The sequence below is a fragment of the Nannobrachium achirus genome (genome assembly GCF_963921795.1).
Source record: "Nannobrachium achirus genome assembly, chromosome: 3".
Lineage (NCBI taxonomy): Eukaryota > Metazoa > Chordata > Actinopteri > Myctophiformes > Myctophidae > Nannobrachium > Nannobrachium achirus.
Genome location: NC_137812.1, coordinates 17,179,391 through 17,194,121, shown reverse-complemented (window position 1 = coordinate 17,194,121; position 14,731 = coordinate 17,179,391). Strand labels below are relative to the sequence as shown.

The following is a 14,731-nucleotide window of genomic DNA, read 5'->3' as shown; positions in this document are numbered from 1 at the left end:
TTTGTAGCTCTGTTAACGCTGCCATGGCTTACTGTACATCTCAGCCATTTCTGAGTGAGGTCTTCTATTTACTTTTTCTTCTAAGATGCAGAGCTGAAAACATGTCCAAAAAATAAAACACGCAAAAAACATATACCGGTAATTAAACTGAAAGGAGATTATTTTCATTATTGATTATTTGTCCTTTTATAGAAGTTAGAAGTTGGGCGTTGGTCACATTCTAATACAGACCGAATACCCCATCTCAGCACCAGCCTCAGTGTCTTGCCTTGCTAATCATTTGACTCCCAACCTACATCTCCTGGAATCGAATCCCGGTCATGACACTTTTTTTGCCTTTGAAGTATAGTTTTAGACCACGACAGAGGCACACCGTCTCAAGCTAACTTGAGCTACGAGAGCCACCACGAGCAAGCTAAATTCAGCGAGTCACGGTGCCTAACATTGTGAAGTTCACTTGAGCAGACTCAGTTCCGTCCCAAGTTATGTACCGGCAGGCACAGAATCGTAAATCATTTTGGAGCCCAACTTCCACTCAAAGTGACCACTTGGTTGGGCTGCAATGGTTTGGGCTCTGTATGTCTGGCAGACTGCCTTGAAGGGTGATTTCTCCTGCATGCGCTTTTTGTCTTTAAAATAGTCCTCTCTATATTGTAACTTCTGGCCTTGTATATCCCTTCATCGGGCACTTATCACAATATTGTTTAACGATCCGATTATGTATCAGGCATTCAAACCAATGGGGACTGGTAGCCATTCAATGGTCATCATAGAGCATCGCAGTGCGGTGTCGGAAGTAAACAACCCATTCATTTTTCACCATCAGCCACAAAGTCGTAGCAATTCAATGTACACTTACCACTAGGCTGGTGGTTGTAAAATGGTTCTATATGCTCCTGTAGAACCCCCGAGTATGTATGCAATCACTCTAGTTTTAGTAAAAACACGTTTTAATCAAGATCGCACGGAGAAGAACTGCATTTCCCATACTGCTAAACATGTACATCCGGTGAAATCGACGTCTGTGATTGGTCTAGCTTCTTCTTCTTTCATGTATCTTGCGGTTACCGCGGAAGTAGCTACTGCCCCCTGTCTTCCCGGCGGATTATTGCACGTCAGCAGAACTCCATGAGCGATCGTCTTTCTTTTACAAATATGATCCACTATGTTAAGGATGACGATAAGAGCGTCCAAAGAGATGACAATCACTACATTTCAGGCCGTATGCTGGCCTGGATAACTAAACTGAGCGTGATTTAAGGGCTTTATTTCAGGAAACAACAACAACATTCGCTATGCATTCTGGGAGTGTAGTTTCCGCAATTTTAAAAATAATGATGTACACAGTCTTGTACCCTGCCCTTTTTTTCAGCTTTCTAATTAATCTTTGCATTCAAAAAAATGTGAATATTGACATGATCCCTCTCCAGCCGAGGTGGCTTTGTCCAAGGCTTAAAAACGTTGAAATAAATACTTTATGAAATGTCTATGGAAGAAATGAATGCGGAAAACGCTTCCGACACCAGAGTGAGGACGGGGTGGGGCTTCAACTGCGATGCTCTATTGTACTTTGGAATTAGTGAAAGATTAGTAGAATGACAAAAGATAACAACGTATCTCACAACTGCCTTTTTAAAGACAAAGGCTTAGATTCAAAGTGTGCAGGTATTCCTCTAAGGACACTCAGACATGTTTGCACTCACCTCAACATGCTCAAGGTCTATATCACACAAGGAGCAGGTATGAGGGAACACCTTTGGGGACGCTGCTGAGAAATCACAAATCATGCTGGGAGTGGGTAACCTCCTGGTGGTCCCATGTGATCTCAAAACAGAATGTCTGGATGAAGAGTCGTTCCATGTTTCAGATGAAGGGCTTTGTCTGGGGCCGTCCTTATTGTACTCTTGGTCTGGATGACCAGATCTGTACAGCGGGGGAAATTCTCTCGCAGGCGACAGTCGTCTGTTCTCGTGAACCTCACCGCCTATTGGAGGAAGGCTGTGGTGGCCCCTGTGGCTGGCTGTGGTGGCTATACATTGTGTTGGAATGTTTCACCCCACTCCTACACACTGTACTGAGATGTTTGTGGATAGCGAGGAGACAACAATCATGCTGCCACTGTCACGGCTGGCTGGCTGCTGGATCAGTACGTTGCTGGAGGGTGAGCTGGGCCTGACCTTCAATCTGAACCAACTGCAGCAGCACCAGCTGAGGTCCAAAGAGCCTCTCTTTTGACAGTGGTGTCAAATGTTCTTCTGCAGCTGCTCTGGTCCAAACGAGTGGGTGAACAAGACTGATTGTCTTTCTGTGAGCACAGCAAGGCTGGGAGAAGGGAAACAGAAATATTAGATTAAAGATGAACAAGCTTTTCCTCTGAAGGATGAAAATGTTTTGAGTCCTGGTCTGCACACCTTATTAGGGTTGCCATCCGTCCTGTAAAATACGGAATCGAGTATGCAACAACCAATGGTGTGTTCTACCGTGATATGGGGTATACGTAGTATAAAAAATAATTGAGAAAAAAAAAAGAAAAAAAAAATAGAAAAAGCGCATGCCCTCATGAAACTTTAAAAGCAGTAGTATCTGATATGCACAGGACTGGAGGAAGCGCTCGCCACAGGAATGGCTGTGGGCAATCCACAGTCCATACACATTAACTTAACAATAGACCCGACATCTCCCAGACTCACTTTTCGTATTCAAACTGCGCATCACATCGCACTGCATGAAATGCAAGGTAGCTAACATTTGTCTAGAGGTTCTGTCTATGAAGCATTTGTTTTTGCAGGTAGCAGTTATTGGATTTTTCCCAACTTCTTTTGCAAGTGCATTTTTTTTCCTTTAGCCTATAACTGTTTGTTATTGCTGCTGAAATGTGTGAACTAAAGATACAAAAATACTTTTTGGGCCACACACACACAACACACACACACACACACACACACACACACACACACACACACACACACACACACAAAACATTCTATAACACACCACTGGCAACAACAGTGAAATCAATGAGAGGAATTTTCATTTAAATGGAATAGAACCTTAAAGTAGGGTAAGCTCTATATTCTGATACTTGCTCAGATTGCTAGTTTGCTACAGAGTGTCTGTTCAATAACAGGAGTCCCCATGCCACTCCACTCTCAAAATGGGGGGAGGCTAATGCTGATGTTACAATGGCTCCTGTCCAGTGTTATGACCAAGTTTTAAAAACAAGCTTTTATAAACGAGTGGGTTCAACAAAGCTTCCAGTCCCTGCACGTCCAAAATCAATGTACGCAATGCATCGTAATCAATGTAATCAATGTAAACATGATGAATGCAGCCAAGGAGGCAACTTCTCTTCCCTGCTAGATAGTCTTCTATGTATTTTTCCCCACACATTAATTGTGATTCACGACCTCACCACGCAAATATTGCACTTTACCTTTGTATCACGTATACGATATGGAACTCGGAGTTGGCGTATCTATCAGGTTGTTAGTTGTTGTTTTGTCAAAGATTCTCCTCAAGAGCGACAAAGTTTCACCCAGCTGCACGAGTCTCTGTTTACTTCCGGTATCCTGGCGTTGCGTCAGGGGGCCAAAACTGAAAAGTGTCATGCATGACTGTTTGTCAAATCCCGCCCACTCTGCTCTGTTACTAAGTGGTACAAATTACCCCTGGCAGATTGTTTTTATAGTGGCAGTGAATGGGGGGAGGGGGTATTTTCATTGCCTCATTATTGCTATTTAAAGTACCAAATGAAAAACATCTAGGTGATATTAATAAAAAGGGAAGACAAAGGTACAGTAGTTACATTGCAAAACAGGGGGTTTCCCCTGAAAATATATGTTTTGATTAGTTTAATCCCAGTGGGACAGAATCACCATGGCAGATTGTTTTTACATTGGAAATGAATGGGGGAAAAAAGATTTTTCATAGCCTCATTACAGCTATATAAAGTACAAAAAAAAACACACATCCACGTGATATTAATAAAAGGGGAAGAAAAAGTATAGTAGTTACATAGCAAAACAGTAGTTTCCCCCCGAAAATATATGTTTTAATTAGTTTAATCCTCTGGATCAGGCAGAGGAGAGAAATAGAAAGAGAAAGCGCAGTGCATCTTGGGTAGGAAGATGACAGCCAGCCTATAGTTCTACTCACATAATAGGCTGGCTTTCGCTATCAGCTCGCAGCGCCGTACTGCACGCGGGAGGCTCTCTCCATTCCGACATGTCGCCACTCCGAAATGGACTTCTTATTGTCGGAGTGGCGACACTCCCCATGGGCCTAAGGTTTAGGGTAGGGGTAGAGATAGGGTTAGTGTCGGAATGGAGACATGTCGGAAAGGAGACATGTCGGAGTGGAGAGATGCACCCCTGCACGCTCGCCGTGTTCCACAGTGCGCACCGTGTTGAAAGCCTGAAGCAACATTCTCCCACTGCACAACTCCACCCCCGGTAGCAAAAAGTGAATGTTTTTTTCTGGTTGGCCAGCCAGGGAGTCTCAGGGACCAATCAGAAGGCTGACAAACAAACGGTGGATTGAATATAACATGACAACACTCAATGCTGATGGCAAACTATACCGTCCTGGGTAGGCCTATATGACTCAAGTAAGGTTGAGTAACAAAAGTTAAATAAAGAAAAGCCAACAAAGCCAGGGCAGTGGATCCCAAACTTGGGGTTGGAAACCCGAAATGGGCTCCCTAAATTATTTTGTGGCGTCCCCAGATGTTCCCACTCAACAGATAAACCAACATTCAATAAAGTGCATGTGATATGATCTGCTCATTTCTAAAGTGAGAATTTAAGTACTTTACAGAACTATTGAATACCAAACAGGCCAAATTGTCAAATATTAAGTAAGAAATAGGCGAAAATTGTGGAAAAAATAGCCATCTACAATCATCAAATGTTTTTGAGAGCATAGTCAAACATAATGTAATAACCTACAATTTTCCAAGAGCTTGTCTTGTCAGGGTGGCCCTTGATGGACATAATGCTACACACTCCTGTACAGTAGGTGGCGGTATGCACCTTTAACATGTTTTCGACTCGCCAATAGATCTAGGGAAGAAGAAGCAACGCCAGGATACCGGAAGTCAGAGACTACACGAACGCGAGCAGGTCCGTGAACTGAGCAAATATAGAACTTCCGGTGTCAGAGGAAAATATAAGACTTCCGGTTTGAAGCATACGCCTTCAAAATAAAATGCTCGTAATTAATTCCATTGAAAAACGTTGAATTTGCAAATTATATGCTCATTAAAAATATAAATTAGGCATTTGAACAAAGCCATACAACAAAAAATATGTTCATGTGTAAAAAAAAAAGTTTTAATAACAAACAATATATCTAAATAGATACATGCTGTTCACTGGAGTGCATAGCCTTTACAAATTAAATTGGACACTGGACAGTAGACGGCTCTTTGCGTCGGCACTTTGAAGACACGCACGCGTTCGGGGAGACCTCCTCTACCACACCACACTCTCCGCTAAGCGGGAGAGGTGTAAAATAAAAATTTGATGGCTTTCCAGTGCAGCCACTTGCTCAAAAGAGTGACATTTTCAGACATTTTCAAACTCTAGTTGGCGCTGGAGAGCAGACGGCTCGCTGCGTCGGCACTTTGAAGACACGCACGCGTTTGGGGAGACCTCCTCTACCACACCACACTCTCCGCTAAGCGGGAGAGGTGTAAAATAAAAATTTGATGGCTTTTCAGTGCAGCCACCCGCTCAAAAAAGTGACATTTTCAGACATTTTCAAACTCTAGTTGGCGCTGGAGAGCAGACGGCTCGCTGCGTCGGCACTTTGAAGACACGCACGCGTTCAGGGAGACCTCCTCTACCACACCACACTCTCCGCTAAGCGGAAGAGGTGTAAAATAAAAATTTGATGGCCCAGCGCCAACTAGAGTTTGAAAATGTCTGAAAATGTCACTCTTTTGAGCGGGTGGCTGCACTGAAAAGCCATCAAATTTTTATTTTACACCTCTCCCGCTTAGCGGAGACTGTGGTGTGGTAGAGGAGGTCTCCCCGAACGCGTGCGTGTCTTCAAAGTGCCGACGCAGCGAGCCGTCTGCTCTCCAGCGCCAACTAGAGTTTGAAAATGTCTGAAAATTGTACTTTTCTATGTCTAGCCACACTGGAAGGCCATCAAATTTTTATTTTACACCTCTCCCGCTTAGCGGAGAGTGTGGTGTGGTAGAGGAGGTCTCCCCGAACGCGTGCGTGTCTTTAAAGTGCCGACGCAGCGAGCCGTCTGCTCTCCAGCGCCAACTAGAGTTTGAAAATGTCTGAAAATTGTACTTTTCTATGTCTAGCCACACTGGAAGGCCATCAAATTTTTATTTTACACCTCTCCCGCTTAGCGGAAAGTGTGGTGTGGTAGAGGAGGTCTCCCCGAACGCGTGCGTGTCTTCAAAGTGCCGACGCAGCGAGCCGTCTGCTCTCCAGCGCCAACTAGAGTTTGAAAATGTCTGAAAATGTCACTCTTTTGAGCGGGTGGCTGCACTGAAAAGCCATCAAATTTTTATTTTACACCTCTCCCGCTTAGCGGAGAGTGTGGTGTGGTAGAGGAGGTCTTCCCGAACGCGTGCGTGTGTTCAAAGTGCCGACGCAGCGAGCCGACTACTGTCCAGTGTCCAATTTGTAAAGGCTATGCACTTCAGTGAACAGCATTTATCTATTAGATGTAAAAAAAAAAAAAAAAGTCATTAAAACTTCATTTTTACACAGAATCATTATTTTTGTTGTATAGCTTTAATTAAATGGTAAATCTATATTTTTAATGTGTATATCATATACAAATTATTCGTTTTTCAATTACGTTAGGGGTACTCTTATTCTGAAGAGATCGCCACCGGAAGTCTTATATTTGCTGACACTAAATTTGTTCACGGAACATAGCCAACGCGAGGTGTTGTGTTCTGGTTGTGTTGTTAAGAAGCGATAAGATTACTGCACTCGATAAGTTAACGCAGTCATTGTGATCAGAACCGTTAAACAAAGGTACCAAGATGAGTAAAATTCAGTCAGTGAAGCCGCTTCTGTCTGCGGCTGCTGATGAGATCCTGAAAGACGTTGAAAAGATCATCGCAGGCTACGAGGAAGACATGTTCCAGTCCAAACGAAGGATCAGCCGACAACGCAAGATGCTCGATGCGCCTAAACCTGAGATCAAGTTAAATACAATAACAGGTAGTTTGCAATGCGATGTGTCTGAGTGATGTAGGCCTACTCACACATCCAAAAGGTGTAGTAATAAACAGTGGTGGAAAAAAGTATTCAAATTTGTACTTAAGTAAAAGTATCAATAGGCCTACAGCAACATAGTAGGCCTACTCTTTTATAGAAGTCTGGAATTAGAAAAAAAAAATCACACCCTTGTGAACTGAGCGGTGGTTGTGGTGTGTGCAGGGGTGAGATGCCATGGGCTCGGCGAGCCCACACTCATTTTGCTGCACGCACGCGCGCCTCATATGCACACACATTAATTAACAATAAAAACAGAGTGCGCGCATGACGTCATGAATTTAGAGGACCCACACTTCTAAAATCCATATCACACCACTGGGTGTGTGTGCATGTGTCCTAGCCCTAGAATGTCTCCAATGTTCGGTCGATTGACACTCAAATCTGGAGCCATAGAACGCTCCCATTGCGCGGCGGTTAGCAGCGAATCTGCTTGGCACTAAAGTGCAGCGCGTTACTTGTGTACTCACCCAATAATTACTTCCTCAGCCTGGGAGAAAGACATTGTCCTATAGTGTCATATCCATTTGAAAGTTCTGGCTGAAAACATGTACTTTGTAAAATATCACCACTTATCACGAGCCAACACGGACGACTGACACGACCGGGCGAGGGGCCTGAAATGACTGCTGGACTGAATATATCAAAACTTCCTTTTGGAAGCACAAAAGTACGGGGCACACAATCACGCAGGTGGTGTGATTAGTCACCCCACGTCAATCACAAGCACCTGTCTGTGTGGCGTTATTGGAAATGGGACGCGTCGGTGCCCCGTACGTTTTGTGCTTCCCAAAGGAGGTTTTGATATATTCAGTCCAGCAGTCATTCCGAGCCCCTCGCCCGGTCGTGTAAGTCGTCCGTGTTGGCTCGTGATAAGTGGTGATATTTTACAAAGTACATGTTTTCAGCCAGAACTTTCAAATGGATATGACACTATAGGACAATATCGTTCTCCCAGGCTGAGGAATACATTATTGGGTGAGTACACAAGTAGCGCGCAGCACTTTAGGGCCACGCAGATTGGCTGCTAACCGCCGCGCAATGGGAGCGTTCTATGGCTCCAGATTTGAGTGTCAATCGACCGAACATTGGAGACATTCTAGGGCTACATGTGTCCATGCTGTGCCAGCTGTGTGTGTGTGTGTGTGTGTGTGTGTGTGTGTGTGTGTGTGTGTGTGTGTGTGTGTGTGTGTGTGTGTGTGTGTGTGTGTGTGTGGCGTGCGTGCGTGCGTGCGTGCAGGTGTGTGTGTAGTGTGTGTATTGCAGTTGATGCTCAGGCTAGACTCAGCAGGCTAGACTCATCAGCACCCTCTTTGGTCACTCAGTGGAACTGAGGCTACATACAGGCTACAGACCCACACGGACGGAGACACACATACACACACGGCCATGCTAAGGAGTGGTCTAACCACCGCTCAAAAATACTTGATTAGAAGTAGAAATGTATCTGCATCAAAATGAAATTAAAGTACCAAAAGTAAAAGTACTCAGTAAGCAAAATGCGACACACTGTGAGCTTCTAGACTTTTATGTTTGAATGAATGGGCTATCAAGGGTTGGTATTGCAACAGATAATATTAAAGAGTTGCTTGCAGCTAGTTAGATTGTTCCAGCGTTTTGGCAGTACTGAGAAAAGAAACACGCACACATTCATTGCTCAATGTTCTGTTCTCTTCTCCTTCCCTGCTCCTCAGAGAGGCTCCCCATAGAGGCCGATGAAGATACCAAGATGAGTAAAATGGAAGGTCTTCGGGTCCTTGTGAAACATTTTCTGTCTGTGGCTGCTGATAATATCGTGGAAGCTGTTGAGAAGATGATCGCAGACTACGTGGGAGAAATGCACCAGTCCAAGCGAGAGAAAAGTCAACAATGCAAGATGCTCCATGTGCTTCTACAACCTGAGATCAGGTTAACCAGAATACCAGGTACAATTATGTGTTCAAAATGTATTTGATTAGCCCTAGAATGGCTATTCCAGATAAAGACCATAGGTCACTCCTATGCCTGCCCAGTTAGCAGACTGAACATTAGCAGTATTTAAACTCTCAGCGCTGTGTGTACTCAACAAATAATGACTTGGTGCCAGCTGAGTGAGCAAGTAGGATCAGGGGGATGAGCTCTGTGGGTATGTGGCTGACAGTACAAAGGCTGGGCCTTTAGCCAATGAGGGAACAGAATTCTCGGTGACATCGCCACCAACCAACAAGTGTCGTCAGACTCGTCACATACCCACAGACAGCTGAGCCACATTCCCAGAGACGGAGCTCATCACCCTACTTTCGTGCTCTGCTGACAAGTAGGCCATTTTTGGCTATTTTTGGCTATGAGTGCACAAGAAGCAAGTTAGTGGGAGAAATATGTAACAAAAAAAGGCAAATGTGTTCACTTCCGGCAGAATGCGTGAAAATTTGCACCTAGGGGTATTTTTGTGCGCTGAATTCAAAAAATGACGGTCCCAAGCACTTTTCCCATGGGATCTGGTGGCTCTCATTCACTTACCATACTAGGGAAAAAAGACCCCCCAAAAAATCTTCTTCAAGTAGCATGTGAGGGGTCAAACTAGGTGTTTTTCGGGATTCTGAATCCATTGCAAGCATTTGTTTTGCACAAAAAACATTCCTTTCCGAGAAATGGACACAACAAAACTTTGAAAAGTCATGACTCATCACTAAACCATAGTTTGTGGGGTCCATTTCTTGCCCAAGGAATGTTTTTTGTGCAAAACAAATGCTTGGAATGGATTCAGAATCATGAAAACCCCCTAGATAGACCCCTCACATGCTACTTAAAGAAGATTTTTGGGGGTCTTTTTTTCCTAACCCTAACCCTATGGTAAGTGAATGAGAGAAAAGTGAATTTGAGAAAAGTGCTTGGGACCGTCAATTTTTGGATTCAGCGCACAAAAATACCACTAGGTGCAAATGTTCACGCTTTCTGCCGGAAGTGAACACCTTTTTCCACATATTTCTCCCACTAAGTTGGCACCTCGATAGAATGTGGGTCTAGTTAATTGCTGCGACTTGGAGTCAGATAGTCAGTGTCCTCTAGTTGCATCCATTTGAATGTTCTGGCAGTTAACGCGTGTTTAATATCTCCACTTTTCCACAACCTGCACGGACAACATTCTCTGCCTGTGAAAGAGCCCGAAATGATTTCTGGACTGAACAAATTAAAACTTCCTGTTAATGTGTGCCTCATACGTTTTTGTGCCCCAAAGGAAGTTTTCGTTTGTTCAGTCAAGCAATGCTTTTTATTTTATATTTGTCCAATTAAATAAATAAAAAAAGAAAATCTTACAATAAATGCGAGAAATCTCTGTGAGTATGTATGTATGTGTATGTAATCCGCATATCTCAAGAACCGTTCGTCCCACCGGCTTCAGATTTGGCACGCACGTTCCCCGCCGCAACGCGGAGTGCCGTGCCCGGCCTCGACCCGACATGACACGCAGTTTTCCCGTACCGGCCTCGACCCGACATGACACGCAGTTTTCCCGTACCGGCGCGAAACGTTCGGAATCACCGTATGCGTAGCTTATTGTTGACATCAGGCTGTTTCGGAGGAAACCGGCGCAATCGCTGACTCATTGTGACATCACTTGATAAAAGACTCATGTACACCACATGAGTCAAAAAAAATGATATGGTTACGTATTGAATGTCATCAGTATGACGTAACCGAACAAGGGTATGATGGGTATTGCCTAACAACCGGAGGGGAATCATTCCCCACGGGTGGCATTCAGTGATTCTCAACCTTCTGAATTTGATTTAGTCAATAGTTAAAGGGATATTCCACTTTCAACAGGGAAACAGCTCTCCATTTTAACCATGATAGATTCATTAAAAACACCCATTATTATTTTTTTCTGGTGACTCATACTACCCTCCTAATATGTGAGCAGGCCGTGTTCTATCCATAACTTTTTTCATTTATTTTTAATAATTATTTGGGGAAAATGGAAAAAATGAAATACAAAAAATAATTATTAAAAATAAATGAAAAAAGTTATCACCAGAAAAAAATATTGAGTTTGAAGTTACAATGGGTGTGTGTGTGGGGAGAGGTCCTGGGCCTGGAGGGCCTGGTAACAGCCTGATTAGATGATAAAATTACCAAAAGTTTTTTTTTGAAAGTGAAATATCCCTTTAAGTTGCTATTTAGCTAAATTACATTTCTTTAAAGAGGCGGTGCCATAGTTTTGTACTTTTTCTGGTTTTCATGCGTCTCGGAAAACAGACTTCATTAGACCCCCTGGTGTGGTTGTTATGAGCAATTATGTATTCCCTTTGTATTTGGGGTTTCTTCCTGAAGGCTGACACCTTGTGGGTCAAAAGTGAGGGCACATAAAAACCTAATTTTAACTCTTTCTGTACACATTTTTGGAAAAGATCTTCCTTCTAGTATAATCATAATACCTGATAATTGTTTTTTTTTGGGGGGGGGGTCATGGCACTTCATCTTTAAGGTAGTTCAATGTTTCTACACTAGTACAGATGTCTATACAGATAGGGACAGGAAAACGCTTCTGTTTAATCCTTGTTAAATGTTCTCTTTTTTCCTACTGCCCAGAGGAAGCACAGCTCAACCTCTCCGTGTTCCTCACTGAGCAGCAGAGGCAGAATAACCTAGATTCCCTACAGGAAGCAGAACCTCTACCCGTCCCATCTCCAGGATTCTCTGAGCCTGAAAACGGAGACGACGATGACTGGAACGATACTCAAGATGAAGAGTGGAGTAACAGTGGACAACATCGCACACCGCCTGCAAAGACGCCACGGACGAAGACTGCAAAGACGCCACGGCCAAAGAAAGAGCAAAAATCCTGCAAAGTATGTGGGAAATCTTTTCATTATGAGGGCCCATTGGTGAAACATTTGAAAAGTCACCCAAAAGAAGATGGCTGTGGGCTTTGTGGTATGCACTTGGAGACCGAGGAGGATTTTGAACTTCACATGGAAACTCACATGACTGTGAAAGTAGTTAAGACTGTGAAAGAAGTGAAGACTGTGAAAGAAGTGCCTTCTGCTTGTGATGTTTGTGGTAAATGCTTTGCCAGAACTTGCAATTTGGTCAAGCACATGAGGACCCACACAGAAGAGCCTGAAAACGGAGTTAACGATGACTGGAACGCTACTCAAGATGGAGACAGTGACAGAAGTGAAGAGTGGGAGACAGGCCTACGGAACGGTAGATGGCCCACGAAGATGAAGAAAAACAGAATATCCTGCAAAGTATGTGGGAAATCTTTTCATTTTCAAGCCTCATTGTTGAAGCATTTGAAAAGTCACCCTAAAGATGGCTGCGGGCTGTGTGGGCAGCGCTTCGAGGCCGAGGAGGATTTTAAACTCCATGTGGAAACTCACAAGACTGTGAAAGCATGGGTTTGTGAAGTGTGTGGGAAATGTTTTTCCACACGTAGCAATTTGGAGACGCACACCAAGTCCCACAGCGTAGCGAGGCCGTTCATATGCGAGCAGTGTGGTTATTCCTTCAAGCTTCTTGGTAGTCTGACAAAACACCTCAAGATCCACACCGGGGAAAAGCTGTTCAAATGTGACGTTTGTCATAAACTATTCGCCACACAAGCAACTTTGACAAGACACCACATGATTCACTCTGGAGTGAAATCCTACCGCTGCACAAAATGCAGTCAGCTGTTCACTAGCTACTCTACGTTAAGAGAACACATTAGGAAAATTCACTTAAAATGCAAAAGAATCAGACCAGCCACTCGTGTAATCAACGGCGGGGATGTTAATGCAGAGGTGGAAGACGGTACAGCGCCGATGGCAAAAGAGCAGCAAATCGTATGTAAAGTGTGTGGGAAGGATTTCCCCGCCAAAGTGTCGTTGGTGAATCATCTGGAAAGTCACCCTAAGGATGACTGTGGCGTGTGTGGAATGCACTTCGACACAGAGGAGGATTTTGAACTTCACCTGAAAACTCACATAGAGAAGGTGTGTGGTGTTTGTGGGAAATGCTTTGCCAAACCTTTCTATTTGGAGATACACATATTGAGCCACATGGGAGAGAGGCCATTCAAATGCAGTCAATGTGGGAAAGGCTTCAGACAACGGCACCAGTTGACACAACACATCAGGATTCACACTGGGGAGAAGCCTTTCTCATGTGCGACATGTGGTAAACGCTTCAAATGCAACTCTAATTTAAAACAACACATGCGCGTGGTAAAACATTTTGAGCCCGCATTTGCGTTGTAAATGTTGAGGCATAATTGTATAACTTGAGTAAAATGCATAACCTGTACATCTATAAACTTTCTTTCCTGGTATTATTACTAGAGCCCGACCGATGCCATATTTTTTGACCGATGCCGATGTTTGCCGATGGTGAGTGCTAGACCACCGATTGCCGATGTTTAACCGATGTTTTGTAATAATATAAAATAATTAAAGCTGCAAGCAGCGATGACCAGGCCCTTGCAGCTCTACCCACATCACAAGGGGCAGCAGCCAATCAGAAGAGGGGGCGGGGCTAATTTACACCAACAAATTAAGGACAAGAAAACACGTCAAATGATACCACCCACAAGTTTGTACGACAAACGGTTGAAAAGTTACAGGTACTATTGAATATCAGCCAATCAGAAGAGGGGGCGGGGCTAAGCTACCACCCCCTCAAACAAACGGTTGACGAGATAAAGCCAAATAAAGGTTCGGCCAATCTGAAGAGATAAAACCAAATAAAGTTTCGGCCAATCAGAAGAGGGTGCGGGGCTAAGTTAAACCAATTAGGCTGAAGGACTGAAACAAGTCAAATGGCACCACCCACAAGTCTGTACGACAAACGGTTGACGAGATGAAGCCAAATAAAGTTTTGGCCAATCAGAAGAGGGGGCGGGGCTATGTTAAACCAATTAGGCTGAAGGACTCTGAAACAAGTCAAATGGCACCACCCACAAGTCTGTACGACAAACGGTTGACGAGATAAAGCCAAATAAGGTTTTGGCCAATCAGAAGAGGGGGTGGGGCTAAGTTAAACCAATTAAGGTGAATGACTTAATTAAGTCAAATGACACCACCCACAAGTTTGTACAACAAACGGTTGATGAGTTATAGCCAAAAAAGGAACAATCAAGTCACTTCCTGTTTGGCAAAGGAAGTTTGACGCTTCGCGGCAGCACACCGCACTCTCTCCCGCCTGATTAAATAAATATGCCACAAGAAGGCTAAAGATATTCTCTGTGAGTTCTATGATATCTCCACCGCAAGACACTAAGTTCTACATGTTTATTTTAGATTGGGCAGATGTAATGTATGGTAGTAGGCTACTATTTGCTATATTAATCGTAAGTAATGAAAATACACCTTGTGTCCATGTACACCAGGGGTCTTCAACAGGGGGGTCCAGGACCCCTAGGGGTCCTCAGAATTACTACAGGCAAGGCACCAACTCTGTGTGATAGGACCATTCTTTTAGAATAAATGAACAACCCTCTCATCCCTTTTCTGAGGAGA

The 14,731-nt window shown here is 43.8% G+C and overlaps 1 protein-coding gene across 1 annotated transcript; it reads left to right on the top strand.

Moving 5' to 3' along the window:
- Nucleotides 1-7,001: 7,001 nt before the first annotated feature.
- LOC308282023 (uncharacterized protein) lies at nt 7,002-12,707 on the top strand (the record flags this gene model as incomplete). The annotated part of the gene is made up of 4 exons (XM_080722371.1): nt 7,002-7,196; nt 8,945-9,175; nt 11,823-11,987; nt 12,673-12,707. The coding sequence occupies exons 1-4, from the start codon at nt 7,016-7,018 to the stop codon at nt 12,705-12,707; spliced, it is 612 nt and encodes a 203-aa protein (XP_080578497.1). The 5' UTR covers nt 7,002-7,015.
- Between the last annotated feature and the right edge of the window lie 2,024 nt (nt 12,708-14,731).